The sequence below is a fragment of the Salarias fasciatus genome, chromosome 10 (assembly GCF_902148845.1).
Source record: "Salarias fasciatus chromosome 10, fSalaFa1.1, whole genome shotgun sequence".
Taxonomy (NCBI): Eukaryota; Metazoa; Chordata; class Actinopteri; order Blenniiformes; family Blenniidae; genus Salarias; species Salarias fasciatus.
In genome coordinates, this window is record NC_043754.1 from 11308016 (window position 1) to 11335806 (window position 27791).

General features: G+C 43.4%; 2 protein-coding genes across 4 annotated transcripts in view; both read right to left on the reverse strand.

Annotated features, from left to right (window-relative positions):
- The window catches only part of LOC115395996 (ephrin type-B receptor 4a), a 42269-nt gene extending 39929 nt beyond the window's left edge, over positions 1 to 2340 (reverse strand). Inside the window, exon 1 of the mRNA XM_030101723.1 lies at positions 1411 to 2340. Within this exon, the coding sequence (XP_029957583.1) occupies positions 1411 to 1489 (79 nt within the window). The 5' untranslated portion in view covers positions 1490 to 2340. The remainder of the gene's footprint in view (positions 1 to 1410) is intronic.
- Positions 2341 to 12982: 10642 nt separating this feature from the next.
- The window catches only part of dlg4a (discs, large homolog 4a (Drosophila)), a 68831-nt gene continuing 54022 nt past the window's right edge, over positions 12983 to 27791 (reverse strand). For all 3 annotated transcript variants that reach the window (XM_030100180.1, XM_030100179.1, XM_030100178.1), the window contains exons 4-22: positions 25565 to 25618; positions 24813 to 24863; positions 24483 to 24607; positions 22634 to 22803; positions 22333 to 22469; positions 21261 to 21405; positions 20593 to 20728; positions 20312 to 20468; positions 20120 to 20222; positions 19751 to 19865; positions 18339 to 18515; positions 18195 to 18237; positions 17906 to 17936; positions 17256 to 17303; positions 17015 to 17116; positions 16646 to 16818; positions 16364 to 16476; positions 15217 to 15308; positions 12983 to 14357 (exon numbers count right to left, since the gene is read on the reverse strand). In XM_030100180.1, the coding sequence (XP_029956040.1) occupies positions 14251 to 14357; positions 15217 to 15308; positions 16364 to 16476; positions 16646 to 16818; positions 17015 to 17116; positions 17256 to 17303; positions 17906 to 17936; positions 18195 to 18237; positions 18339 to 18515; positions 19751 to 19865; positions 20120 to 20222; positions 20312 to 20468; positions 20593 to 20728; positions 21261 to 21405; positions 22333 to 22469; positions 22634 to 22803; positions 24483 to 24607; positions 24813 to 24863; positions 25565 to 25618 (2079 nt within the window). In that variant the 3' untranslated portion in view covers positions 12983 to 14250. The remainder of the gene's footprint in view (positions 14358 to 15216; positions 15309 to 16363; positions 16477 to 16645; positions 16819 to 17014; positions 17117 to 17255; positions 17304 to 17905; positions 17937 to 18194; positions 18238 to 18338; positions 18516 to 19750; positions 19866 to 20119; positions 20223 to 20311; positions 20469 to 20592; positions 20729 to 21260; positions 21406 to 22332; positions 22470 to 22633; positions 22804 to 24482; positions 24608 to 24812; positions 24864 to 25564; positions 25619 to 27791) is intronic.

Genomic DNA, 27791 nt, shown 5'->3' on the forward strand with positions numbered 1-27791 from the left:
TCTTTACAAACTCAGACCAGTTTTCGACTCACTCCACAGTCCTGAAACTTTCCTATTAATGGCAGAAAATGACAGAGATGTGCCCAAAGATTAGAAAAAAAACACATGCACACACACACAGACCCATCTGGTTTGTCAGTGGTGTAGCTCACTGCGAGTCAATCTTCCACCCTGGCATTAAAGCAAATTATCCAGACACTGCCCCTGTTGTTATGCTGATGATGTTGAGCTATACTCGCTTGTGAAGCCGGACCATTTGAAACCATCATTTTCTTTAACATTATGACAGATAATTTCAGAAGGTCTCATTTCTCCCTCTGGAGTTCACAAAGCTGATCCAGGGCTATTTGCCTGTGGCTGTCAATCCCGCTGCCAGAACCGAATATCAATGATGAGCCACGTTAAATCCTTGCAGCAGAGTGTTTCGTGTTTTGATCTTGATGTACAAATGAAAACACTCCTCCAGCAGCTGTGTTTCTAAAGCCACTGAAACCACACAAGGCCTGTATGCACTCAATGTTTTCAGTATTGATTTTAGGGTGGGCTGGTTAATGGTCCACCTGAAAGCACGATGGGACCCTTGTGATGACTGGAAAGTAAAAACTCAGAGTGAAATGGTTTTAGAGTCTTTGTGAAGATGCCAAGAGGGCAGAAGCATTTGTTCTTTAATTGAAGGCAGGGCTGCACAATATATTGCAAATAATTATATTAGGCTTTGTGTCAACACATCTGAGCAATCAGATGGAGCCTTCCTGCCCTGGATGCCCACCCACTAACATCATCCACTTTATTACTTGTATTTGTTGTGTTGAAATGACAAGGTGCAGCCCTAATAGAAGCACAACTCATTAAAAATATATCAAACCCACAGCAAGATGCAGAAAAATACATATTTACAACATGGAGTGCACAGCGGTGTAGTGGTTAGCACTCTTGATTTACAGAGAATATTCCAGCATTGTTTTCCTTTCTGAAGTTTGCATAGTCTCCTCTGCGTGTCTGGATTTTCACTGGGCATGCTAGTTTCCTTGCAGAGTCCAAAAGTGTGCATTTCAGGGTGTGAATGTGAACGTGTCCAGGGTATACACAGTGAGGTGGAATGCACTCCAACACCCTGTGACCCTAAATGGAGAAAGAAGTATAGAAGATGGATGATTTCCAAAACTGAGAGTAGGAGAGTCGGGCTGTGGTTTAATCCATATTTCTCTGATCTCTCCTTTGAGGATTCCCTAAATGTGTTTTTAACATTTGTGCTGCATGCCTTTCAATTGTCTTGTGGTTTCGCCGAGCTTCCTTTTGAGTTTGAGAACAGGATGTCATCCTAATTGAATATTTCACTTAGCCATGCAACCTCAGGAAACAAGTCCGGGCACCATCTGAAGAAAGGAGAGGAAGAAAAACCAGACTCACCTTCTTCTGCAGCAGCTCGAAGAGTCCAATCCAGGAGGAGGAACCCCAGCAGGACAAGGCTGCTGTGTATCAGCTCCATGGTGGCGTTACTACAGAGGGACCAACGAGTCGACCTGGACAGAACACCAAGCTCGGCTGTGCAGTACTCTCTGACCGTGGACCAGTCCGCATTTAAAGTGGACTTGATTTTTTTTTTTTTTTTAAAGCCCACACTGATCAAACCGCTGCAGAGGTTGGCAGAATGCAGCTGTGAATATAAAGCGAGTGGAAGCGGCTCCTTCACTACGACGTTGGAAACTTGTCCAACTTTGCGTGGTAGTAAAAAGCCGGGGCAGAAAATAAAAAAAAACAAACCAGGGTGCTACACGCTCCTTTTCCAATCCAGTTATCAGGCAGCAAGCGGTGAGATGCCTGTTTGTAACTTGTAAAAAAAATAAATAAATAAATCAGCCGTAATGAGCTCTTTGTGCTCCGCACGACTTCACCCCCAAAATCTCTCCCTCAGCTCGATGATCGAGCAGGCTGGATCCGCAAGCAGGGCACCTCACTGCACAGCTGTCCCCGGCACCCAGTCCCCTCATACCTCCTTCTTCCTCCACATCGCCTCGTCAGTGCTGCTGCTCCAAACAATGTGGTAAAAAAGTGTGCTTTGCTCCCTCTTTTCCTAAATCCTCCCAAAGCACCGGGACTTGTTTGGCTGCGGGAAAAAAAAAAAAAAATCCAGGAAAGGTGGCGGGGATACTGCGCGACGGGTCTCGTCTGGCCTCGAGTTGGAGGCAGAATTAGAGAGAAACCTGAGAGAGAACCGTCTGCTGAGTTTCGCCTCGGGCTGGACGCGCAGTTGATAATAAAAGTTGTGCGGCTAAAGCGGCTCCGAGGACTGAGCGCGGCGCGCTGGCCACCGAGGACTTCATCCCCGCATCAAACCCGGAGTCGACTGGCGGCGGCAGGCTCCGCCCACTCCCGTTACCATAACAGCCGCGTCAAACACGCGCGCTCACACGAGGGACATCCGGAAGTCGCCTTCAAAATAATACAACACGGCCACGATCATGAAGAGGGGAAATGTAATTTAATTAACGTGTGTCGCTTCATTTGTGCATTGTTACAGTATGAAAGTGTGCGCACAAGTACATCTGCTGTTAGAAGATGAACCTCACTGGCATGAAACATGAAACAATGAGATATTCTCTAAATAAGACACTCAAATTCTTAACAAACTGACGTTTTCGGAGGTAAAAGTAGTTTTTACATTGCATGGGGGTGTCAAATGCAAGACCTATATGGACACAAACCAGCCAGCAAGAGGCTCCAATCCAGCTTGAAAAGAAAAATAATAAGTAAAAAAAAAAAAAAAATCAAGCATATTGTCAAAATTTCAAAGAAACCATTTTTTTTTAATCCCAAGAGTACTTTTTCTTAAGTGCAACTTTGAGACCTGAACTGAGATATTGGTGAAATTGGGTTGTATTTTACCCCTGAAGGAATGTATTAACAGCCCTGTTATAGATTTTCCCCTGGTATGCAAAAAATGCAATGCTTCAAAAATGTATCCAAAATAATATATTTACATTATTGTGAGCATTACTGACTTTTTTTAAGTTCCATATCTGGTTAGTTTATTAGGTTGTGTCAAGTTAATTTATCGTATCAGCAACAACTGCTCAGGTTGAGATCTTCTTTCTCTGATACACTCATGTAGTAATAAATAAAGGCACTATAGATATTGTAACTTTGGATGCTTGATGATTGCACAACTACATTTAAGGTGAGAAAGTGACTTATCACTTATTCTTTGGTGTTTTATCTGGCTCTTTTGTCAGTGAGGTTATATGTAGGAGTGAATATTACAGACTTACCAATAATTCATTTTTTTCTCACTGTATAATCAATTTCCACCCCTTTTCCATCATCTTAAGCGACTTCAACCAGGTTAGAGTCATGAAGAGATGGAGCCTCTATGGGGCAATTGACAGAGGTCCCCAGCCAGGGAATGTTTCATTTAATTCAGTTAAATTCAGAGATTTGCGGCACAGTCCTCTCATTTCACCAAAGAAATGATAAAGTTTAAATTGTAGCTACAGGTCAAATGTAGAAGAAGATACCCAACAAACTGACATAAAAACAATTCCCAGATGAGTTACAGCGACCAGACGAGAAAAATCCCTTTCAACAGGAAGAAACCTCAAGCAGACTCAGCGGGGTGCTGCCATCTGCCTCAGTTAGAGGAAGAGTTGAGAGGAAAGAAAGGCGCAGCCAACAACAACAAACAATCAACAGAGTGCAGACTGAAACTTTAGATCATGAGCCTAAGTTTGAGGTGCCTGCAGGAAGGTACAGGCAGAGAGGAGACAGAGCTTTGACCGAGAGACCCTCAAAGACATGGCTGGCCATTGCTCACAAAGCCTTCAACATACACAATGTGCCTGGATGCCCCAGTGGAGCGTGAATAGAAAGAAGTTCATAAAAGATTCAGTAACTCAAAGATGGAGCAGAAAGTGTCAGAATGCACAAATCAGAGAAATCTGTACATAATGAATGAATGTTCTCAAATATATGAGAATGAATGAATTCATTTATTTTGGATATTAAACAAATTAAAAAAAAACAAAGGACAGAATGCAAACACAAACAGAACAGTGCCCGAAAAGGAGCAGGAACAAGTACATGACCCAACCAGTTTCCACACATTTTGAATTCAATAGTACTTTTATCATAGAACCTGAGGTTTCATGCTTTTATTCTGACAATTTTTACAATTTCCGGTGCTATTCATATCATTTTGGATTGAATTGACGACAAAACAACAATTAAAGTCCACTTACTGCAAGCACTGGCATGCTGTTTTGGGAAGTGTCTTCTACAGACAGGTTGTATGTTTTGAGTGCTGGCTGTCTGAGTTTAGGTTTTGACGTTAGACCGCTGAGGTCTCATCTGTATCATACACTGCACAGATTCTGTTCTGTATTTGACATATGATGGATTGGCTCTTCACAGGAGAGAAGCCGTAGACAGAGATCAACACCTCTGAGACCTCATAGATCGAAGGGGATTCTGAGCTGAAGCATATCTAGCAGAGTTCAGTAACATGAGGTACACAAATTGCTGATGGGCCAGCTTTGTACTTCACCTGTCTCATGATGAAACTCTCGTGCAACATTGCCTTTGGCACATAAAAGTCTTCTTGCCTGCATTAGAGACTGGTTATCACGCATTTGGCCATTTCGAGGCTTGGATGTTTTATGACATCTCACTCTGAAATGTGCATATTTTAATTTCTCTCAAGAAGTCATTCTGAACACTGTATACTTTAATGAGGACCACAAGCATTACCAATTCATTACATCAGCGTTGCAGGACTGCCTATTTTCCTATTTAATTAATAGTTGTTTTCCTCGAGGGGAACTGAATGGAATCACTTTTTGAAGAAAATCTGCGAAAGACAGCGGCATAAATGAGGAAAAATGCAAATTTCAAGTCTAAATGACAAAATGTAAATAAGACATTTGCAATTCATGCTGGCTTATTACAAGGCCAGACCTATGTTTAATTTGGGAAAGACAGGGCCAGTGTTACTTGCGTTGTTGCATGTTTGGTGCTTACATAAAGCAGAACAGTCTACACCCTTATCTATCCTGCTGTCTCATACACAGTTGTTAGTGTTTCCCAACATCTGACACTTTCTAGTGATAAATCTGAATGTGAGAAGTACGAAGTCTAATCAGACTGTGCTAAACTCGTGCTTTATGTGTAAGGAACTTCCACTGCTTTATTGCTTAGCTGTGTACTAAGTAATATACGAATAATAATATGATGATTAAAGTCAAGAAGAAACCTCTCCGGCTCAGTTTTCCTCTGCAGCAGTGCCTGTTGCATTGTTCTGTACCTACTGTCTTTTATTCTTAGTTGGTTGCCTTTGTTCATATGTCAGCATGTTATATAACTGGAAAGAAAAGTGAAAACAGCATGCATAAAGATGATGCTTTGGGGTATTCTGCTCACCATTGCTGTCACTTACTGTATGCAGTGCATGAAATTCTTCCTCAGAAGCTTTAATCAGCCTCTCACTTCCAGCGCTGGGAAGCTGCAGGGGGAGCTTCGGCGAGAAATAATTGTGAAACAAACGAGACCGAAAAATGTCCTTGGGATGTTCTATGTTTCTCCTTTGCACCAAGCCTAAGATTTGTGGCGCCTCTTGAGTGTGAGACAGTGAGCGCCCTGGGATCGGCGTGACCAAGCGATGAGAGAAAACGAAGCTATTTGTCTGCTGTTTGTGCTGGCTTTCTTCCTCCTCTTTCTGTAAGCGACTGTGTTATCTGACGGCTGAATGTCATCCCCGTTTTACTGATTGTCAAAGAAAGTTGAAGGCCCTGCAGAAACACACAGTTCTGCGGAAGTCGAGAGGCTGGCTCTTGAAAAGAGAAATACGTGGAAGAAGTAAAAAGAGAAGAGGGGATCTTGTGCCGGAGCAAACACTGGGACGCGCAAAGAATGGAGAGAGCACAGTAAATGGCCCTCTTCTGACTGCAACAAGTGCTTTTGGTATCAGAGCCAAGTATGTATTCATCATTCGTCTTCTGAAACACTTGACTGGCAGTGGACGAAAGGGAGAGTTCGATTTGGGCAGTTGACAAGTCAATCACAGAGCAAATTCTAAGAAACAAACACCCATCACACACCGCATGTCCAGCGAGGAGTCAACAGATGATAGACACACACACACCTGGAGACAGCAAGAGGAAGAATGAACACCTGGAAAAAAAAACAAAAAAACAAACAGACACAGGAAGTACACTCACACATAAAGTCACAGAAACCCTGATTCTCACCTGTGTTGGAGGCACAACTGCAACGTCCACACACTTCTTAATATCCTCTCTCATAAATAAACATGTGGCAAATTTGAATAAAATATAAGATGCCTTTATTCTTTTCAGGAGATAATTTTATTATAAGTGTATCTCAAACTAATCAAGGGATGAAAGGCTTGTTCCTGTGTGTTGTAACGAAATGAAACTGGACTGAGGCTAACAGATTTACAGGTTTTCGTTTGTAGCCACGGTAGATTTGCAGTCTGTGAGTCAGCTACAGTACTTTGCTAAACAAACTAAATGCATCTCTCTGACTTTCATCACCCCGAAGGAGGAAGTGTCCTGACTGATCCTATTGGAGCTCTGTGAGATTAATTCTTTTTCTTTCTTTTTTTTTCCAGTGAGACGTCTCAGCCAGTGGATCAGTATAGTTTCGAACTGATTCTCATGACATCCTGTGATCTTCTAACTCTTTTTTTTTTTTTTTACAGCACCAGCAGCAGGATGGGTGTTTCACTTATTTTCCATATCACAGCATGAAGTGGCACTCAACTCCGAACAGACCTGCTTTTAATCTGATTCTGAACCTTGTTAATTTTAATGATCCTATTTGCTACATATCTGTGGTGTACAATGAAATGTTTCCACAGCTATGTGTGTCGCTTATTGTCACCAGTATTTGACTACGGAGGTATTTTTGTGCCCAAATGAACGCCAGCGCAGCTGACGACGGTTTTCCTGTGGATGACACAGTTTGTTAGGAGTCTAAACAGGCAGCGATTTGCTTAAGGACACTTTGGCTGTTCATAATGAGTTCACAAATCACCCTTCAATCAAGTCTCCATCAGCCTGCAGCTGAGATAAAGCTGTCCCATTCAGGGCCGTCCATGCTGAATAGAAAAGGTATTTTCTTCGCCTGCAGCACAGAGAGAAGAACCAATAAGAGTCCATAACAGCCCACCATATAGTAAAGGCATAGTGATATAATGGCCCCAGACATGTAACGAGCTGAACAGCTGGTATGCGATCCCGATGCCAGGAACAACTGGTACAAATACGCAGAACTTGCTTTGCCAATCTCTTCTGGCAGAAAACTACACGAGCTCCTCTCTTGACTCATTACAAAAGCACCGAACAGGCATTTTCATCTTCCTTTATGTTGCTTTTACATAGATATAGAACAGAAGCCCTCGATGTGAATCTTGACTTGTTGGGGACCTGCAAGGCCGTGGCTACACACACACAAACACACACACACACACACACACACACACACACACACACACACACACACACGCATTTTAATCAGAAATTACAGTTAAAATTTAAATATGTGCACTTTCACTGTATTATCCCTATTCTGGCTTCAGCAGAATGAAAATGTGCAGATGATCCAGGTGACATTTTAAGCTTTCTTTCCTGGGTTAAGCTCCGTTTTTGCAGATGTAGCTTCTAAAATGACACCCAGAGGGTTTTTTTTTTTTTTTAAATTCGCTGTCATTCTTTTACTATGTAAAACCAAAATCCCTAACTTTTTTTTTAACCTGATTTAAATATTTTCCTCAGTATTGAAAATAAGGTAAAATTCTCTAGAAGAGGGAGTTTTGCATTTTCATTAGTGACCTAGTCATGAAGTTTTTTTCAGCAGGGATAAATCCCAATGTCACTAAACTCTCTTAGAAAATTAACGCGCAAATATTTTCAGTGGTTGTCTGGGCGACCACGTGGTGTGTCAATAAGCCTTTTGGAGACACAGACAGAGAGAAGTTGAAAAAAGAGAAGTGCCCACTGGATCTAATCAAAGAACCAGCTATTATTTCTGTCTGTGGATTTTAGTCGGCAGCTGTTTACACAAAAGCTTGAAGTGGCATCCGAATGCCAAACCCCTGCGCCGCGCCCTGCGCCGCACCAGTCTGAGGATGAATCATCTGATCTTCGTCCAGCCACTGTGATTAATGGACAAAGAGCTGGGAAGCAGTTAAAGTGACTTCATCCAGATTTACTACGACAACACAAGATGTAACCAGTCGGTACAATTGGAGCAACGAAGCTAAAAGTTGTCCTCCACAAAGAGATGGATACGAAGAGAAACTTCAGGGCCGATAAATGGAACAGTGAATCAATGAAGGGAAGATAGAGCAGGTTGGAATAAAACGAGCCGGAAGACGGATCTCCCGCTTCGGACTGCTGCTGTCAGGTTGTATCTGTAAGGTTACAGATGATGCAGACATGTTTTCCTGCTCAGAGCTGATGCGTTTTGGCCGTCTGGCGAAAAAAAAACATCCAGCCGACAGAAAGTCTGTGACTAACAATACCCGGTAAACTTTGTGAAACTCCCAGACAGATATATACCTGCTGCATAATCGTGGAGATGTAAGAGGATTACGAAGAATTAAATCTGTACTCATGGAATACAGACACACCCATTTCACAGCTCGGCACAGAAAGGAAATTTTCTAGTCTAAATGCAGGAAATAAGTTTGAAAGTATGTGGGCCTTTTTACTTGATGTTTGTACATATTTTTCAGAAGACCACAGTACTTTGCCCTCTGAAGTTAGGACTAAAAGCAAAGGTTTAAAAAGGGCCTCGGGGGCTGTGCCTTCAAACCCGCCGATAGCATTGGCTGTGAGTGGTGTGATAGCTTGTGTTGCGCCCGAAACGCTTCATTGGTTTCCGTGCACAGAGGCACAGAAATTCACAAGTTTCGAGGTTGCTTTGAATAGCCTCAGAAATAATTCTCGCTCCAGTCGTCTTTTCCAACAGTCACATGACACACATGTCATCTGCTCTTTCATCCAAATCCGGTCTTGTCACCGCCGCTCTGGACCCCGGCAGCAGGCACCAACAGCCCTCGCTCCAGTATCAGCCTATTGTCAGACTGCCGGCGGATAATTGCTGGCGATACAAGACCAACTGCAACAGATACCGAATCACTTTTATCCCCACCATGAGTTATAAGATCAAACTGTCTGACGGTTAATTTCACTCCGCAGACTTCCCCCTTCTCCATATTTGGAGCTGACATTTCAGACTAATCACTGGCATGATTAATAGTTGGTATCACTCATTTGTCACGCCTTCTCCATCTTGAAGGATTGTCCTCCCCGGCAGGAAGACAAGATGCTCGTGGAGTGTTTGCACCTCTGAAAAATGTAGAGTTTCTCAACATAAATCAATTTTCTGATTAAAGACACCATTTTCTCCCCCCCACTCCCAATGGCTCAGTTTTTTTAATTATGAGAAATTTTCAAATTCAAATTTTTGGAGTAGCCATATTACTATGGCAAATTTTTCAATAATCCATCTGTCGGGCATCTGCCTCGCTCTTGAGTCCAACTGTGCATTCGTTCACCAGCTTGTGTGCTCTGGTACACAGAGTCGACGTGATGACTGATGGGGGGGGGGGGGATAAGAGAATGTGGATGGGAATAATGCAGCGTTTCCAGGGCCTTACCACTTTGCAGGTTCAAATCCTGTTTATGTCCTCTGATGGATGCTTTCTTCTGATTGCGTGTCAACCTTCAGCTGACGCAACACAGCAGGGATCAAGCTGTGGTCTCACCGAAAAATGATATTTAACATTTTTCAGGCGAAATAAGTCAGACTAACAGAACAGCTGTTTCTAAAAGGGAGAGAAAGAAATACCTGACAGTCAGAGCTAAAACTTACGCCTATGAAAAGACATGAGGAGAGTTTGATTTGGACTGACTGTGGTTCACAGCAGCCCTCAACCATAATAGCCTTTGATGCAGAATACATCAGGAAACTGACCTTATGTGAGTTGGTCAGACTGTTGCAGAAGTTCTCCGGGGGCGTGCTTCCCTCCCGCACATTACAAAAGCTGGATTATATGTTTTGCACTGGAGAAACAGGATTCATGCACTTGTGTGTTAATGCAGTTTTCCCATAATGATAAAAACCGTAACCGAACCGTGTCTGGTCTTTGAAGGAGAATCATGTTCGCAGCGTTTGGAATAGCACTTGTTTACATTTCACTGGCAGATTGTGCTTTTGAAAACAGCATGCATGGTACAAATGTGCTAGGAGCTATAAACAATCCCAGGGATATGGGCGCTCAAAGCAGCCGTAAACTCCCTGAATGCCTTCCTGTTCACACACACTCCCACGTGCACACGCCATAGCATAACATGCGATCAGACGAAAGGATCCTCATGATTGTGTGCTTTCTAAAGAGAAAATGGTTCCCCTGATGAGAGGTGGAAAGGGGGTGGAGGTGGGAAACCCACCAGCAAATAAGAGCCAGAGCAAGTCCCTGCAAGCTTGTGTAAGCAGCTGATCATGGAGAGAGAGCGCCCTCCTCTGGCCAGAGCCGAATCTTCACTGCAGTCTTCCTTTGAGCGACTGTAGGGGAGCGAATTCAAAGACACCAGCAAGCAAACAACAAAAGGAGGCGGTTGAGTCCACTTTCAGAAAGCATTTTTAAATTAATTTTATTATTTTATAGCTAATTTACAACAAGCGCTTCACTGAACTGGAACATTTTATTTTGCTCGATATTGTCATTGTTAAATATATTTTTCTGCATCAGTTGACTTTGTTGTAACTCTGTAATCAGTCTTTTTCTGTAAAAATTCATATACTTTATAAGGAATATCACACTATGATACGGATGGCTGAGAGAGATATTAAGAAATACATATAACCCTCAAAGAAAGAAATTGAAAACATATTATTCAATTCATGGACGTGTCTCTGTGTGTCTGTGATTCTCTCAATGTGTAAATGTAAATGCGTGTGTGGACGTGCTGTCTTGGAGTGTGTGTGTGTGTGTGTGTGTGTGTGTGCGTGTGTGTGTGTATCTGTGTATGTGTAGCCCACCCGGAGTGTGCACATGTTTCTGTGTTTGAGCAGTTACGCTGGGCTGTGGCTCGGATGGTTTCTGTACTTGCATCAATTCAGCAGCGTGTGAACAGGCTAAATCTAAAGCCACACGGCAACTCCAACATCCCTGTTTATATTTACAGCATTTCTGGCCCAGGCCCCAAAAGCTCTCTCAATGTGGAAAAAAAAAAATAAATAAAATGAAAAATACAAAAATATACAGACTTGAGATGGAACCAGTGACATTTCAAAAAGAAATAAATAACAAATAAGAAACAAAACCTTGATATTTGTCATTCACAAGCCTCGGCTGCTCAACTTCGAGCCGAGAGAAGCCAGTGAGCTGAATAAAAATGAACAATAGATATGAATGGTCACTTCCATCGATACTTCCACCTTTACTCTTAGAATTCAGAACAAATCATACATAAATACAAACACATGCTCTTAAAACTGTGACGTTTGAGTCCTTTTGCTCCCGCTCGATGTCCCTGTCCTGTTCATACCTGTAGCATATAATGCCGTCAGTGCAAACTTTATATATATATATATATATATCTATATATACTGTTTTAACTCTTAGACACATAAATCCATCTTCGTTGCATAACATCATAGCAGTATTGCACTACATCTTCATGTGCGTATCTCACTCGCTCACTCTGGCACACACTCACACACGCACCACCCATTTATATATTATACATTATAACCACCAGTAGATGTTATAAAGGATAGATATTCTCATATAATATCATTTATATTTTATACATGACACACACACACACACACACACACACACACACACACACACACACACACACTTTCTTGCCACTCACACGCTCGTAAGCCGCAAACGCACGCAGTCACACAGACACACACGGCTGCATTGTACATGTGTTTCGGTTTGTTTTCAACATATACAAGAACATATCGGATAAGTCAGTTCAAAGCTCTAGTGTGAGGTCTGCTTTACGTCGACTTGATCGGTTCACTTGATTCTGTTTAGCTTTTAGCTGCATTTTACAACAATAAAATGGGAAATGTGTGTAAATTCAACAACCAAACTGCAATATTACCAAAAGAAATCAATGGAATATTGGTTGGAAATGTTGATTTTTTTTTACAGACTTAGTCCCCTTAGAAATTGTCATAAAAAAGATATATATATATATTTTTATATATATATATATATTTATATTTTTTTCTATATATATATATAGGCCATTTATTTGTTAAACATGACTTAGCTTTCATTTGTGTGGACACAAGAGGGAGAAAGAAGCAGAGAAAAGTGGAAGAAATAGAATAAAAGAAGACCTATTCCTCCCACAGAGGAGTTTCCACACATGAATGTGCACAATTGTGCACACACACACACACGCACACACACGCACACACGTGCACACATGCCCGAACGCACACACACACACACACACACACACACACACATACACACACACACACGCCATGGCTTTTGACTGCGGCCACTGGAAACAGTGTGTACGTCTGCAGCGGAGGGGATCTCTTGGAAGAGTGAGCGGTCGTGTCGGCTGCGGCGCAGTGAAGCCCGGAGCTCTGCTGTTTGTGCCTAGAGAGAGATAACATTCATCCTGGCCTCTGACTAGCAGGTCAGAACAGCCAGTCCCCTCCTGTCGAGGAGTGTGCTAGGTTACAGCTGAGGTTATGACTCTACACGTGTGTGTGTGTGTGTGTGTGTGTGTGTGTGTGTGTGTGTGTGTGTGTGTGTGTGTGTGTGTGGATGAGTGTGACGGTGCTTGTGTGTGAGTGCGTGAGTGTGCGTGCGTAAAAAAGAGTAGAGGCTAAAAATTGTATGTCGGAGCTTTAAGTACGCTCGGGACTGGCCCCTCGTCTCTCTTCTCGCCGTACTTCATGAGACATGCTAAAAAACTCCTCCACGACTCGAGGGAGGTCCTACTTTACTCACACGCCTCTCTTCTTTTTTTTTCCTCATATTTTTTCCATTATTTTTGTTCCCCTTCTCCACTCTTTGAGGATGCATGCACAAATTCAGCATATGAGTTTTTATTGGTATAATTACTTGAACTGCCTTTAAATAATGCCTTGCAGCATTCAACATGGATGATTGAACAAAAGTCAGTCTTGATCGCTGAGGACCGGTTCTGAGTTTGCATCCAGAACCAAGAAGAGATTCACAAAATAAAAAAAAAGAAAAAAAAAAAAGTGTGAGTTTTTTTTTTTGCTGAGAAAAGGCTCTCGGTCAAGAGGAACTCAGCAAGCTTCTGTGCACCATTCTCCAACTTTCTTGTCCTGAAACAAGGCAGAGCTGACAGGAGGAGAGAGGACTACAGAAAGCCAGGATGTCTTATAAAAAGAGGGGCCAGCGTCTTATTTAGGCACCTCCGTCTCAGGAATTGGCGTTCAAGTGGGGCGCATGAGGCTTGAGAGGGTGGGAGGCGGGGTGGGGAGGGTGAGGCGGTCTGGCTACCCTACCAGGTCGCTCCCTCACTCTCGTTCAAGCCCTGCCCAGACCTGAAGTGTTGTTTCCAAAAAGCATATTTGGGCTGAGCCGAGCTCCAGAGGACTGCAGTTCACACCTGGCATCAAAACACATCTGAGATCTGTCTCAAGGAGCCACTTTATGATTGGATTTCGCTTCATTAGCTTTCATCTGTTGAGAAACACACCTCGGCGGATTTACATACACACGCTGCTTTTCTTGTACATCTAGTTTTGCTCTAACAGCTGTTTACAGAGCTGTCCACTTGTATACAAAGATGCATTTCAATGCGAAGTTTGAACAGGGCCTCGCTATTCAATCTGGGATCGGCCCTTTAAGTGTTCAATCTCGCCTCAATAAAGTGGAATACTGATTAGGTCTTTTCTTTTCCGTCACTTTCGATTTAGTTTGACACCACGGTGCTCACGTCTGTCTCAGAGTCTCTTTTTTGGTATCACTCTTTGCCTGGCTGTGTCACTTCCTGTGTTTGTCTCTGTCTCTGTGTTTGTCTTAGTATGCATTTGTCTCTCTGTGTTGTCAGTGATTGCCTAAGCACTGACTTTGCTGGAGGACAGACAGGCAGGCGAGGCTGGCTCTGCTGTGAGGGTGAAGGAGGAGGGGGGGGGGGGGGGTGTTGTAGTGGTGGCGGTGGCGGTGGCGGTTGGTGGCGGCGAAGGGCAGGTGGTTGAGCAGGGTGTGCGGCATCACAGCCTCTCCCGGGTGGGGATCCAGATGTAAGGCCCTGATTGCTCCTCAATCACTGTCTTTACTTTGTGATAGACCTCTTCAAAGCTGTCCCCCTCCACGACAGCTGCAGCCGGACGCGGCACGTGCGAGGAGGAGAAGAGGGGATTGGGGGGGGGAAGGAAAAAAAAAAAAAAACGGAACGGATGGGTAAATAAAAAGAGAGGGGAGGCACAAATTATGACAACATGGTGGGGGGGATAAATGGGCAGAGAGAAATGATTGATGTCCATTAGAAGTGTCTCCAGCAGCATCATCAATAATGAGTATAATTTTACCATTTGTGCACAACATCAAACAACAAGAACAGAACGCAAGTATGTCTACACAGTCGCCCGCATATTTATTCAGCCTCACGCATCCTTTTAATGCTCAGCAAAGTGTCACATGCCACCACTGCTCGTGATTTGTAAGAAAATGTAGACAGCACCAGATTTTTTGAAACACTGCATTGATATTCTGTCGACTGCTGAGATTTGCCCTAAATGCATCTCTGAAATGTTAAGTTGCCCTGAGCCCTCCCAAAAGGCATCCCTTTTCTTATTTAACTCATTCAGCTATGCCAGGAGAATGTAAATGTGAGCCTTTTTGTTAGCGTGAAATAAAAAATAAGAGCCTGAAATGTACACATCACCACCTCAGGTACGCGTACGAGCATTAACGATAAGCATCAAATACCATTCAGAAGCTCTTGTAGCGGTACGACATGATGATTTTCACGACTGCCATTCCATATCAAATAGATTATGTGCAAGCCTACAGTGGAGCGCAAACACAGACATGTAATCTCATATTTACCATCTGGCGCCGCCATAATTGAAATCCGGCTCAGTGTAGTATGTATGCACTGCGTTTAGGCAGCGCAGCAACAGTTTGGTAGATGGAAATCTCAGACTCTGGGTATGTATTAGTTTCTTCTCTCTTACCTGAAAAACACTCTATGAAGTCTTGTTCTAGTTTTAGAGCCCGGTCCATTCCTTTCCTGGCCTGCTCCTCTGTCAGGCGAGTGTTGATTTCTCTGTAAAAGGTAAAGCACAGCGTTGTCGTTAAAAAGGACGTTTTCCAGCTCTCCCTGTGAACATGTTCACCTTTGATACTCACCAGTTCAAACAACAACCATGTATGGGAGAAATTCTATCCCCCCAGACTCTAAAAACCCCGGCATTCCAGGCAGCACCTGGGACAGCTACTTCATATTTGGCTCATACACCCTGAACATTACAGAGAAGACCTTCTGCTCCATTGGAAACCCCAACAAGCACGAGCGAAAGATACCATAGTAGCCACATTACGCTGCTTAAATACGGTTCCCCAATGTGGGACTATCAGCAATCTGTCTGCAAACCATCCAAATCTCTGCCCTATGCCTAGCAACAGGCTGCCATAAAATGGCCGCTGCCTCCCACCTCATGTCAGGACTGGAGTGCTTCCAATTGCGGTTCAGCTGAAGCCCAATTGTTCTCAGTTCATGGCCTGCAAACGCTGGACTTCTCATCCAGGGAGCCTATTTACTACAAACACTCTTAGATTAAGAGAACAAACACTGCAGAATAAATTTACACACCCAATTGGAACCGTCATCTGCAGAGGGAGAGGTGTCCCCACCTCCAGGACTTCCTCAGAGCCAGCAGACCAGACTGAACCAGCTGGGGTCAGGCGACTGAAGTGTTCTCCGCTCATCTCCACACGGAGCGGGGGACAGCTGACGGCGCCGCTCGTCCCGAGCGCACGGTTCATCACCTGTTCAGTTGCCCTATAATCCCCACGGATCCATCACGAAGAGAGCCGAGGGCCGTCCCCGCAGAGGTGGCGGCTTTCATCTTAAAACAACCGAGCTTCAATCACCTGCCACGCCTGCCCCAGCTGCCCCGGCCCGCCGATCTCTGGCCTCTGCCTGCACCGTCTGCACCTCCGTCACCTCAGCTACGTCGTCCATCTGACCCTTCCTGCCCTCTAAACCCGACCCGGATCCCAGAGGGACTGGATGGACGTGTCATGATATAAAAATATATAACACTTTCCATCTCTGGAGAAAAAAAAACAACAACCAAAAAACTGTATTCAAATACTCACAGGACATTCTCTAGCGACTTAGGCCGGACAAAGATGGCAATAGGGTGAAGTTGAGCTGCTTGTAGCCTGCGCACAGCATTGGCCGAGACATCCAGGATACAGTGTTTCCCTTGCTGCTTAGACACACACGCAAAGATTGAAAAACACAGAAATGACAGTGACAATGGCTCATTACTCATTCCTTGAAAAATACTATTTTTATTAAACAAAGTTAAAGGTACAGGTTTATGTGATATTTCTGCCAATATGATCTATTTCCTCAAAAACCATTTTCCCACTCACCTGCTCAGCCACCTCGCGGACACTTTGGACACTGGTGCCATACAGGTGACTGTTGTACTGCCCCGCTTCGATGAAGCGATGGCTCTGGATGTCCTTCTCCATCTGTTCCCGTGACGACACGAAGTGGTAGTCTCGACCGTCCACCTCATATTCCCTCTTTGGCCGCGTGGTGTCTGTCAAGCGAGGACCAAACCAGTGAAAGACAGCCGGAGTGAGTCCAGGCTGGGTCTCAGAATGAGCACAATTACCTCCCTGAGACGGGATGAACTCCACAAGCATCACAGTGAAATCGCTGCTGGAGGCAGCAGCGATATGAAATGAAAGGCAGAGAATAGATCGGGCCCGGTGACTGGCAGCGTAATTACTTACGTGGGACACAAGATCCAAACTTATCAGGGAATTCAGACAACAGGTCGTCATTTATCCTGTCCTTCACAGGACCCAGGATGATGATGGGCCTCGCATAATGCACTTATGATGAGGAGAGAGAGTAAAGAAAGAGGGCAGGGTGACTCACTAAAGAGAATTTTTAACTCAATTAAATTCAAAATGAAATAATAATAATAATAAAAGAAAAGCAGACTTCAAACATGTCTGCACGTGACCTTACCTTCCACCTGGGTGACTGTCTCATAACTGTGTGAGGCTTTATCTCTCCCTGGAAAGAGGGGATAGACGAATTCAGCAAAATGTTCGGCTTTAAAATGACATTCATTCATTGCTTTGGTGTTGTTTTCTTTTTTTGTGCATGTGTAATTTCATTGCTGTCCTGCTGTCGTTCAACACAATAGATGCCATGATGGAAGAGAACAGCTCAGATGGGACAGCGTTTAAAACAGTCTGGTGCAAAAAAAATTCAAAGAGGACTTTTTATTTTGGGATTCAAAGTCCAAACACTGATGGTGAGGCGCTCACAGATCTATGAAGAAGAGTCGGAAAATGTAAGGATGGGACCTTCAGTTAATTACAGTGAACCCATTTACATTAAGCACTGCTATTTGCACTTTCCGCTGAGGTATTCATCTCGTTATGGATGCAAATGTACAACACACAGGTTTTCCCATTGGCATTACATTATTCGAAAATGTGCTTTGAGGTAATGTGACCAGAATTATGCAGCATCGTGTGTGCACACGTCTGCAAGGTGTGTTGTTGTGCTGCTGTGTCTCACCCATTATAACAACTTTAACAGCAATCACTTCCAGGCAGCAACCTGAGTATATGTGGCTTGTGGTGTCAATATACATTGATAGTAATTACCCTGAGTGCCCAAGGTGTCTCGGCCATGGTCCTGTGAAAAAAGGGGAGAGATTTACACACTGGGAGACGTGTGGGAAGATGTCGCTCATCTCATGCAAGTTAGATGTGTTTCATTTAGTTCTACTTTTTTTTTATTTAAAAACAAACAATAAAAAAGTCTTTGAATAATTAATTTATGTCTCATTGAAAATGAAAAGCTTTAGAAAAGGTATCGCACTTCATAAGGTACGGCCCCACACTTTGAAAACCAATGATTTCGAACTGAAGCAGTATGGGTAAATAGACATACCCTCTCTTTGGTATTACCACGTGACCACTCTTTTCTCTCCACCCTGTGAGGGAAGGAAGGTCAAACGCGCTAATGTGAGCAACAAGCCGACAATCTTCATAACACATATAAAAGGTCTGATTGAAAGTGAAGGCTGTGTCGTACCTGTGCTTGCTGGGGATGAAGCCCACCTCCTCGGCCTCGTTCTGGGGGCTGACCTTGCGGGCCTGCCACCACTCCTCATCCCCGCAGTCCAGCACGTGCAGCACATCCCCGAACCTGAAGCCCAGCGCTTGACTGAGAAAGCCGCAGTCTGCAGTCTTATCGTAGTCAAACAGAGCCCTGAATGAGGAGACAACTTCACGTCAGTCATTTGATAATAACTTTTCCTTAGTAAGTACAATAAATGAGGCATGCTGCCTTAAAACAATGCACTGAGATTTAAAATAGCTCAGCCTTACATCTGCACAAACATCATGCAGCAGCTTGGTAAAGGAACAAGTGCTATTCCAACCCGTTTCACAAACTAAACAGAAAAGGTACAAAAGAAAGAGGCTCTTATTGATAAAGTAGGTTTTGTTTAAAGGACTCTTGAACCTGTTTTGTGGTGGAGGTGGTGAGAACACACATTTTTACAACTACTGTTATAAGAATACAATGTTTGTCAGCGTGTCAGTGTGCTTCGCTCTGTCTTCGCTGTTGCAGCGGTTTAATTATTTGCAGACGGTCCCTGCTCGCTGGCATGGAAACCAATGTTATTTCTACTACTTCTTCTGACAAAAATTAACCTGAAGGATACTGTCCACCTCACAGCGATGAGAAACAGGCATCATTTGCGTGCTGATGGCATTTTGTTGAAGACTTATTGATGACAGAAATCTGAACTGGTGAATATTATTCCAACTTCACCAAACTCATAGAAACTGAGACGTGAACAAACATCAGAGACACCTACAAAGGTAAGACTTCTGCAAATTCCTAATAAGTGTGTTCAGACGATGAGATTTTAATGCACACGCATTACCAGAAAGATGTGTTACAATGTCTTTTGTTGATCACTCTCACCTTGTAACTTCTTAACATGAGTAAGAGCATCCTGAAAACACGTTAGAGTGGCTTCAACAACATAAATATATTAAGAATTTAAAAAAAAATTGGGCAAGATATGTAGATTGTAGGATCTTTGTGCAGATAACAGATCCATTATTTGTGCAGCACAATTGGAATATTGTTTTTTTCAAGTATATAGCTCTCCGGTGCCATTAATGTAAAGATTTGTGGTCCTCGGCAGTGAGTGACCCAGAGTTAAGTTCAATTCAGTGAACCTTGGGTGACACGCTTCATTCCCGAACCGCTGCTCTGTCCCAATTTAAAGTCACTAATTAACTCAGAAGGAATGACTCTGGATCGTGGGAGGAAACCGGAATGCTTGCAGAAAATCAGCAAGTGGTAACTACAGCGATCCCAAACAAACAGTTTGGAGCGCGGCCGTCCAGGCCTGAGCTACAGAGGAGTAAACGGTCGCTTTAAGCCAAGTATCAATTAGAATGAAAGGCGCTGTTTAAAGTGTGTCTGACCTGATGTAGAAGCCTCTCTTTGGGTTACTTCTTAGCGTTGTAGTCCCAGAGCCCATGCTGCTGTTCATCAACTGCTCCCTCAAGTCGTGAATCTTCGCCTCAAACCGGCTGTACTCTGAAACGAAGAAACACAAACAGATGCAGAGCTGCAGAAACAAAGTTGGACACGTGATCTCCAGCCGCTACAACAATTCTAATAGCTACAGCTCATAGTGGTGCCCTTCCCGATAAACTACACGTAACAAAACTGAGGAGGTCTTTGAAATGAGAAACCCCTCCCATGAAAATTAATCTTATGCAATATAATGTAACGTAACATGATGAAAATCCCTGTAATTGAGGCGACCCGTATGACCGCTGCGGCTTTACCGTCGGGTCTGTACTGAGCGATGATGGTTACGGTCTGACCGGCGTTCTTCAGTGCTGCAGCTGCCTGTTCGTGCGTGGCCATGCGTAAGTCCACGCCGTTTACCTGAAACACACACACACACACACAGTGAGAGTTTCAATAACCAGTCCTGGAGAATCACCGTCACTGTTTATGAAGATGAGTATCCTCACACTGAGGATCTGATCGCCCTTATGCAGCTCGCCGCTGAGGTCAGCCGGCCCCCCTGCCAGGATGAAGGAGATGAAGATTCCCTCTCCATCTTCACCTCCAACGATGTTGAACCCCAAACCCGTAGAGCCTCGGTGAATCAAAACTCGGCGAGGTTCCCTGAAGAAGAGGGAGCAGGGAGAAGAATGTCGACGTGTTACACTAAAAAAAAAAAAATACAAGAATCATAATTCTCCTGCTGGAACTGCCGCAAATGTCAGGAACAAATCAATATGAGCCTCACCTGGGGATGTCGTCATCTCCCATCATGCCATGCAGAACAGGAGAAAACCGACTCGGCGAGGTTGGAGTGAGGGCTTGTGGGTAATCGGATCCCAGGTAGTTGGGGTGGCTGAGCTCAGTATCCATATGTGAATATGCTGAAAAAAAATATACCATGAAAACAGACACTGTCAGGGTGGTATTGAACATTGTTACATAATATCTGTATCAGCCCATTTCTACTGAGCCAAAGAGAAAAAAATCCTCTCCTACTGACGGCCTGCTGCAGTCTCACTCTGCTTCCATGTTTTCTTTTTTTTTTTCGATTACAAGGACAGCCTCGGTAACAGCCAGGATTCACACACCTTAAACCACTCACTCACAGGCTGCAGTTACTGATTTGTTCTGGTTCGTGCCACCATTTAAACTACTTCCTTTATACCTCCCATGATTCAGTTTGACGGAGGAGAGTACAGAAGACGGGAGGAGCGTGACGCTCACTTGTCCGACAAATTGGAAAGTGGGCTTGTTTAATCCCTCTCGGTCACTTGCCCATCCATCTCCGACATCTGTTCTCCCGAGTCGCTTTCTGGATTGTCAGTCAAATTCTTGCTGTTTGTTTGTGAAATCCAGCGAGAAAATTCCAGGAGCAGAAAAAAAAAAAAAGTGTGAAACCAGAGCGAGGCTTACTGCTGGTGAGGTCTGGAGGGTTGTAGGAGTTGGTTAGGAACAGGTTGTTGGGCTTGGCCACCCTGAGGTACACCACCTCGGCTGTGTTCTTCAGAGCCCCCACCGCATCCTCGTGCATCACGTCCTCCAGACACACGTTGTTCACCTGAGCGTTGACGGCACACAGGGAAGGACGGGCAAGATCACCGACTGCAAACACAGGGGGCTTTCGCCCCGCTGACCTCAAAATATTAGCCCGTGAATAATGAATGACTTTGAGGGCAAGTCAATAAAAAATACAGTCGATTTTTAATGCTGTGACAATAAACTGTAACTGATTATTTGAACCCAGACCTCCAGTTTAAATCATTTAATCGCTTCACATTAAAATTAATTACATGGTTAATTGCTAAACATGAATTATCCAGAAGGACTATACTTCCTGAACATTATTCATAACATTTTGTGGATCAGACGAAAGTGAATGTTAATCCAGTGGTTTCCATTAAAGTCAAACTGAAGCCAAAGTGAAACAAGGCGTCTCCTATGGATTAGGCTCAAACTGACATTACCAGACCTGTTTTCAGGTTAATATTTAGGAATTACAGGAAAAGGGGCAGTGCAGCAAACAGCACAGGTCCACCTGACCTGGACTGAAATTAAGAATAATCTCAACATGTGCTCAGATTTCAATATGATAACAAACAGGTCGAATGTGGACAGATGATGCTCCTGTGTTGGATTTAAAGGTAAATTTTTGGTTAAGACACCATTTAGTGAAAAGCCAGCACCATTTTGAAGGCGCTGGTGGTTGAGCTCAGGCCTCACCAGCAGATGGCAGCAGTGCCACTTCAGAATCATTACCACCATGCCAGAGTGGAACAATCCTCCCATCCTACACATCCATTATCATATGAATGGAAGTCATGTGAGACCATGAAAATTACAGCTGTAAATTATCCTGGCATTTGATACATCAATTTTCTCCGAGTGTAATACGAGTGTGTACATGCGTGCCCATTAGTGACACACTAGATGCATGTGTGGGTGCACATCTCTGCATGCTCCTCGTTGTTATACGTGAGTGACCCACCGCTAAGATCTTGTCCCCGATCTGCAGACGCCCATCTTTATGAGCGGCCCCGCCCTCGATGATCTTGGTGACATAGATACTGTTATCTCCCGGTATGTGCTGGTTTCCCACCCCGCCTGCAATGCTGAAGCCTAATCCTGAGAAAAGGGAAGATGAGAGAGGCAGAGTGAGAGCAAATGAGGTATGGGTGAACACGGGGAAGATTTGTTAAATCCAGAGGGCACAGCTTAGCTGCTTCTAAGGCTTCTGTATGCCCCCACAAAAGCCGCGCTGTTGTACTCCGGCCCGTGATTCCACGTACCTTTAGGCCCCTTGATTAGTTTGATTTCGGTGACTTTTTCTGCTGCTGGTTTTCTGCGAAGAACATAGAGGCGTACAATAGCACCTGCCTCCTTAAGGGCCTCGACGGCTTGGCTGTGTGTCACCTCTCTCACGTCAACATCATTCACAAACAGGATGCAGTCATTTACACTGCGAAAGGAAGAGAGAGACAGAATGAGAGATACTGTGGACAGGGTGCAGAAGACACAGCATTTGCAGTTTGTTTTGGTGAAGAGATTGGTCACAGCCTTCCACAAGCGAGGTCAGAGACAGTCAATCTGCAGCGATCGCCGAGGAAGAGTTTTCTACTTTAAGGCATTTTCACGTTAGTGGTTGCCACAGCGGATCATCTTCTTCCAATACCCTCTGTCTCTTGCATCCTCCTTCCGCTCACCAACTGGCTGCGTAATCCTCGATGGCCTCCGTCTTCTGCTCCTGCCTGGCAGATCCATCCTCAGCATTCTCTTTCTTTAAATAGCTATCATACTTCATCAAACCATCTCAACCTTGTCTCTCACTTTCCCATCAGACCGCCCAGTAAGAGCTCCTCCGCTGTCCTCGTCCATAATCCTGCTCACTCCCAGTGAAAACCTCTTTCTCTGTGCATCAGGAGCAATATGGCTTCACTATCTGAAGATTTCATAGAAGTGATGAGGATCTGGTATGTGATGTGAAACTAATGTCAGCGATGGAATCAATATTTTTTAAAGCACATTTCTCTTCCTTATCCTGACGCCATTCATCGGTTCAAAGTGTATTTTATGGACATAAAAATGACATTGTATGAATGTGTCATACTACATTAAGTCGTGAATAAGAATGGTGCATTATGGTGTTTGTGAGGCAAAAATTATATATTTGTGCAGTGACGGTTTCATAATGAACTGACGGGCTTTTTTTTTTCCCTCCAGCATCCAGCATCCATTTTTGTCCTTGATAGAGCACTGCTCATATAACCTTAATGGAAATGCATAATGAGGAGCCGCACTCATAGAAATGTAACAGGGTTTTCTCCTTTGATTTTCAGTGATTTTCTTTTAAATAAAATCAGAAGGTCACTTTGAAAGAATGTGAGTTTTTTTTTTTTTTTTTTACTCACAAAGAGAGACGTTCTGTGAGAGAGAAAATGAAAATCTCATTGAATTTCCTTCACAGTATTTAAGATATGTTGCTTGTAGCAAAGAGTGAAAACCAAGAAAAATGTGTCTTCTTGATGTCCGCGTTAGGCTGTGAAGGCATTCCTGATTATAGGTCAGCTGTAAAGAGAGGGACGGCTCCGCACACGTCTTGTTTAATGCACAATATTCGGACAAACAGCTTATAAAGTGCTATTTTTCTCCAGCTTTTCATTTCATCCTTGTTTCAGAGCGGAAAAAACAAACAAACATGGGCCTTCAAATTTGATTCCGTTATATTGAATCTGTCACATTTAATTTGGTGTAAAGGGATAAAAATGTATGTGACACCTTTTCATATGAAACATTGATGTGGTGTCAGTTTTTAAACAAGTCCCATGCTCCTCTCTGTTTCTCCGAGTAACTCAAACAGCAGCAAACACAAAGATTTAGTTGTTCTGAGACAATCAGACCCTGACTTGAATGCTGAGCAGGCTGGACAGTCAGTGCGCTGCAGCCTGGTCTAACATCGCTTTACACTTAGAAACTGCATGTTTTTTGGAAAGCTTTATTCTCTAAGTGTATTTTCTGGTTGGAACGTGACCGGTTGTCTGTATCGGTGTGTATATGCTCTTTTTTTTTTTTGGAGTGTAGCACACACTACATGCATGTAGTTGTGCTTTGAGCTTGTAGCCTTGCTGTGGGAGATTCTACCTCAGCCGTCCGTCCTGAGCTGCAGCTCCTCCCGGGATGATTTTGGTGATAAAGATACTTGGGTCGTCACCCACATGAGGGTTGTCTGTTCCCCCTGCTATGCTGAAGCCCAAGCCTGAGTTACCCTGGAGCGGAGAATAAAACACACAGTTATTGAGCACATCAAGGGTGAGGTTGCATCTTTAGGGTCTGGAGATAAAAATGCATACATGTTGCATAAACAGTGGGAAACAATTCAATTTTCTGTTCACATGGATTCCTATCGGGTCATAAAAGGAGAATCATAATAGGGGTAGAAATATGAAGACATGAGCAGATTTATAAACTCACCCTCTCCAGTGTGATTTCCTCATACTCGATTTCTCCTTCTGTCCCATTCACCTGTCAAAAGAGGGGTATTGGTTTAAGATTGCACATCAATATTTCTAGATTTCGACAGTTCCGTATCTACAATGCATGTCAATATGTTGCAAATCAATGCTTTTGTTAAAGCGTTTTTCCAATAATCTTGTGTGAACCTTTATAGTACGGGGAGAATAACTGCAGTGCGATTCTTTGAGTCTAATTTGTGCGGTTGGTGAACAACTTAGCATCTCATCTGCTTTACCTACGCAATTAAGGAAATCCCAGAGGAAGGGAGAATTTAAGAAACTTTGGACTTCTGTGTTTTGGAGTGTCTGACCTAGAAAAGAACTTTTCCAAGTGTTGGAATGAAACACACACACACACACACACACACAAAAAAACAACCCTGCTCTGTGAAACCTCAATCTCTCATCCCACGCAGTGCACGAAACATGTTCATCACTTTGACTTTAGAAATGTCATCATTAAAAACTCTGAATCAAACCAAGGAATATTTCTGTTCCATCAAATGTAAATCAAACAGAAAGCTAATTTAATTTAGAAAAGACGTACAATTTAATTACTGTTATCATTCAGGCTAGAACAATGAGTAAAAAAAAAACCTACCTGGATGTGGGGAAAAGAAATGGAATTCAACTGTTAAAGGGCAGTTAAGTTAGCTACGCATTTGTGCCTAATGTAATAATATGAAGTGAAGATTAAGCAATAATCCTTACGTATGGGGAGCCGTCGAGTGTGTCGGTGTTCACCACCACTGGAGGAGTGTTTCCCTGGAGGCAGAGGGAGGAGAGACATTGTTACGAAGCAGCAGCAGAAAGTTAAATATGAGGCGGTTTCTGTACGGAGTGTAACCCCGGAACGTACAGTCGCAGCCAAGACTGATGGCCATTTTAGCTCCTCGCTGTGATAACACTGTTCTCACTTGGCTATGGTTGTCACACTGCGAAAGGATAGAGAGCTCTGCTCTTCAGTCATTTGCTATTATCTATCTCTTATGGAGGCAGAAATTATGCATGCTGGGCCTTGCGTTTTTTTTTTTCTTCTTCTTCTTCTTCTAAACTCTTTCTATATTCTGCCGCATCTATTACAGCTCGGCTTATATCATCGGCTCTGCGAATAACCATCCAGAGAATAACGTGGACGTCCGCCTCCTGCGCTCCACTCGCTCCATAACCAACCAACCTCTCAGTAATTCACATGTGGCCGCGCTGACAGCGCACGGTGGCAATTCCCCAGCGCGCTTGAAGAAAGATGAAGACACAGTAAGTTTGGTAACAAGACAGAGACAGACCGCACAGTTAGCCTAATTATCCCCAATGAGCGGAATGCCAGCTTGCTTGATGATAGGTTATTCTCCAGTTTTCGTCCAGAACCATATGGCGCCCATTAGGATTTGTGAAGCAGGATGGACGGTTAGCATTTCAGCAAGCTATTCATCAGAAACATAGTGGAATAAAAGACAATGGGAAAAGACAGAAGTTCAGAGAGGAGACTGGATTTTTCATCAGTATGGGTTTGGGTTTCATCCGCCGAGAGACTTTTCTTCTGTCAGCTTTTCTGAAGTGCCACAGTTAACCTCAGCACTCTATCCTTATTCATCCTCTTTTAATCCGTTTTGTTGTATATCCCGCCATACTTTGAGGATTACCTCTCATCATCAAGGTATCTGATGTTGAAGGATGTAAATACACTGCTCCGTACAGCACTCTTCAGAGAACAGAGTCTTTCCTCCCCTGTGCAGAGCCCCCGTTTTTTATTCCTGCCGCCGCTCTTTACCTCGCTGATTAGCATGTGAGAGACACTGTGCATCTAAAGCGCTTACAGAATAGCAAACAGCAGCATAAACTCAGCCTGCTGACCTTCACAGGCCTGACAGGTCTGACACACACACACACACACACACACACACACACACACACATTTTCACACTCATACCCAGCAATCTTTATGTCACGCTCTGGAACCGAAAGAAAATAAAATGCTGTGCATTCAAACTTGATATACTGTATAGATGTGTAGCGCTTCCTCACTGCAAAATTAATCACAAGTCATTCATAACGAGTTTGGGAAATCATTCGTTTTAGCCACTTATCAACTTTATTGCAGAGCCTCCGCTCAGTATGGCTTTATATAGCCTGTAACCTCTCCTCTTTAAATTACAGTCAATTTAGTCTGAGTGTTCTAAGCAAGAGGGGCTTATGAGAATGTGGTATAAATCGACAGCAGTAATTACTGTTGACAGATACTTGCATACGGATGCACAGTCATTAGTCAATGGGACGATGTTTTGGTCCCGTAGAGAATCTATTAATCAATCAGTCAATCATGTTCGAGCTGGCTTTGTTTGTATGCCAGATAACCGTTTATGTAGAGAGCAAAACAACAAGTTGAAATGTTAAAACCCATGAAAGTAGCTGAGCAGTGTATCAGTCAATCCATTAAAAAAAAACAAATCTACTTTTATTTAGTGGTTAGTTGATGTATTTGTATATTTATCAGCAACACAAAATGCTCCCCAAACTGAATGAGATAAAATACAATAATTACCTGCGGCATGCATTTACACTGTGTACGCTAAATGTGAATAACCTCAGATTGACGTCCTTTTGATTACTTGCGCTCTGAAGTGAGTTATAGCAAACGGCAGATAATTCAGAGAAACGTCCCTGACGAAGTCCTTCAAATGATGAATAGCACTGAAAGGCTTCAGTTAGTACTCATTTCTCTGTGTGATCTTGCAATAATTCCAGTAATACTTACACAATCACAGTGTGCACATCTGTAAATATCTATTAAGTAGCTGAAATGTCCCATTGAGACCTCTGGATGAAGGGTGAAATGTTTTCCTGGCTTTTGGCTGGACCATTACAGCAAAAAGAGGCTACAGTGTAAATACTTCTCTTTAATTTAAAGTGGATTTACAAACCGTTTACTGAGAAAAAA